Source organism: Crocuta crocuta, unplaced genomic scaffold, assembly GCF_008692635.1.
Source record: "Crocuta crocuta isolate KB4526 unplaced genomic scaffold, BGI_CrCroc_1.0 scaffold737, whole genome shotgun sequence".
In the NCBI taxonomy this organism is placed as follows: Eukaryota; Metazoa; Chordata; class Mammalia; order Carnivora; family Hyaenidae; genus Crocuta; species Crocuta crocuta.
In genome coordinates this window covers 1,369,290-1,372,329 of record NW_027527804.1, presented here as the reverse complement: position 1 = coordinate 1,372,329, position 3,040 = coordinate 1,369,290, and the positions used below count along the sequence as shown (strand labels likewise).

Here is a 3,040-nt window from a genome sequence, read left to right as displayed (position 1 = left end):
GGCCACTGAGCAGGCAAATAGAAAACCCAAGCTCACAAATAAATTTAACTTATTGAACAATGTCTGGAGCTGCCAAAGAGTAAACACAATGGAAGTAAGAAAATGTAAATAATAGGGCAGCTCATTGAAAAACCAAGTTCTGGGCAATTCTTTTAGAAAGAAAGATACAGCTCATAGTCTGAAAAATTCAGGAGTCTTAACAATCCCCCTTATTGTAGCCATAGTTAAAGAGAAGAAAACCGAGGCAAAAAGGGACAATCTCTTGGGAATGGCAAACAGGGCTGGATATTCTGCCCGAATTATAGCCCTACGTCCCAGACATCCAGGTAAACTCTTTCAGCAGACCATGACCTCTCCAGAAGCAGGTGTGTCCAAGTGGTTTGATTTAAAGAAAAAACAAAAGGACATTATACCCTGAGCTCTGTCCTTCCTCGAAGCTCCACTTCATAGCCCTCACTGAGAGCTCGAAGAATTGTCACAGTGCTGTGACTGACATGAATGCGATAAGCTGTAAAAAGAAAGACAGAAGTGACTCTGGATCCTTTCAGGTAAAATCAATGAGAAAATATTAATGTAATAAATGCCCCTGCTTCTAAATGAATGAGACCCTCAAAAAGTGCCTGAGAGAGAGCGAGCTTCAGTTAGGGTTTCACAGGAGGAGGAACGGGGAGTGATGGCCTTCCTCACCAGGCCCAAATAAGGTGTTAGCTGTAGCACCTATCAGCCTCCTAGACACTATCTCAGATGAAAGGCCATGCAATAGAAAGGTGTTAATTTAACTTGAGGGTTGTGATTGAGAAACCAGCTACCACTACTGTGCTCCCAGCTGAAACGTGACCTCCTTAGAGGGAAGTTTGGCTTCAGCAGCTTCTTTCACAGGCTGCTGCTAAAGCAGAACTCCCAAGGTCTACATACCCTACATAAGAGACAAAAGGTGTCTTTCTTCATACACATCCATACAACTATCTTTCAGTATTGCTGTACTTAAAATAAAACATCAATAAAAAAACGTCCCAAGACCTCTGTCAACATTCTGTGGCAATTGTACATTTATACCTTTCCTTTGGGTGAATGCATCTAGCTGTGTACACACACGAATGTATTATTTTCCAACTAATGAGCCCAACCCGGGATAAGAGTGTTCTACATGGAGAACAGTGACTAAAAATTTTATGCAATTCTTTGGTGAAAAACAATAATTTATTAACTGAGGTAGAATCCTTGACTTTCCTGAAAACTATTATCCTATGAAGTGAGACTTTGTTCAAGTTGGGTCTTAAATAAAAGTCCAAGACATTCCCACACACACTTGAGAAAATAATTCATTCAGAAGCTGAGAACAATCAAAGTTGGAAGGCGTGGCTAAAAAGAACTGCAAGAAATTTCTGCTTTCTTTACTCATAATAATTTTCGTTCTCTTCATAGTTCAGTACTATTGTTTGTGTCTTTCTCAGTAACTCATGCTCACCCAAAATCTCTCCTCAAAAAGGGTTCCTAAAAGCCACATGTGCATCTGGGTGTTCCTAGCCAGCACTACGTGTGCCATTCCACTAGCATCTGGTCGCCAGTCATAATCCTACTAGTGGGGAACACATAGGCCAAAAAAAGAGAGATAGCTCATTCCAACAAGCATCCAGTTGTGTGGCAAGGAGAATCATGCCAAGACTGGGTCACTAGTTACTTCCATTCCAGAACCAGTTAATTCAACTGGGCATAAAGGAGATATTGATGAAATTAATTTTTCAATACCCATGACATGTCCTGATCTCATATACAACATGAGGCTCCCTCTTTATAAATCTTCAATCAAGTGTGGAGCTTACTCCCATATTTCACAGCTCCTTTAGTGCTGTGACATGTGTATGTTTCTTTGTATCCCTCACAATGCATTACTTGCATAGTCAGTTGCTTAATAAACACCTGCTGTGCATGATTCACTCCATTTTCTTCTTCCTAGCTGATCACTGGACAAGGTGCTACCTAAATCTGAAAATTCAATTTCTGCTCTCAGCTCTGTATTTCCAATATGTAATGAGTGGAGTTTCCCTGGTGCAGACCAGAATATGACTTCAGTCTTCTACAAGCTTACATCAGTCCAAAGTACCATGCCAAATCTGCATTGCAGTTCCATGATCAATTTCACTTCATCTTGGGTTGCACTTCAAGAGCAAAGTCATATGCATGCAGCAGTTCCTGGATGACTACTTCCATGGCTTCAGCCATGTCTGTAGAGTTCGAAGACTTTCCCAGATGTCAGAAAATTTATTCTGACAACAGCTTCTAAGTTCCGTGCTGCCTCCTTAATCATAGCCGCACAGGCTAGATTGACTAAGACTGGACCCATTGTGCAAGCCTGTTTCTGCACATGAGTGATGAGGAGTGGGGTCAGACAGGGCACCACCCACTGTGATACAGGCCACCATATCATCAGGGACTAGTTTGTGTATATTGCTGGAGATTGGGACGAGCTTGTCTTGCCTAGTAGCAGCCAGAGCCAGGGCTGCTAAGAGCTTCAATGTTTTTAAAACATAAAATCCATGAAAACTGTATATAGAACCTATTATTGTGTTCTATACTTTTCCTATATTAGCATAAACAAATTGCTTTGCTCAACCATGATAAAGGTAAAAGCACATTGTGATTCTGGCATTGCCTTAGTAGTGGCAGTACATAACCAATAAAGAGGCACCAGCAACAGACAGATGGTATAATGGTTTGTGCAGTTTTATTCTCAAAGAAGGGGGGAAGAAATGGCATCTTTGATACCATGGATGTTTTGATAGAAACTAAAGGTTTCATATATAGGCAAATTGGAATTAATTATTTCAGATTTCCAAACTCCTTAGGCTGAGGAATTATTGCTAGCTCAATTCAAGGAGGGCTCTTTGATAAAATCAGAACTCCCGGGATCCTGACTAGTTCAGAAAGAGGACTAGAGCAGCAAACACCAGTGTTATAGGAGGCAGCTTACTCTGGGTATGTCTCCAGAAACTAGTTGAAAAACTAAAAATGCCAGTTCCTCACTTATTTTTTTCAACAC

At 40.9% G+C, this 3,040-nt stretch overlaps 1 protein-coding gene across 1 annotated transcript in view; it reads right to left on the bottom strand.

The window, feature by feature from the left end:
- GUCY2F (guanylate cyclase 2F, retinal) overlaps positions 1 to 3,040 on the bottom strand; it is an 87,379-nt gene that overhangs the window by 5,553 nt on the left and 78,786 nt on the right. The window contains exon 16 of the mRNA XM_077773784.1: positions 414 to 508. Coding sequence (XP_077629910.1) covers positions 414 to 508 — 95 coding nt within the window. The remainder of the gene's footprint in view (positions 1 to 413; positions 509 to 3,040) is intronic.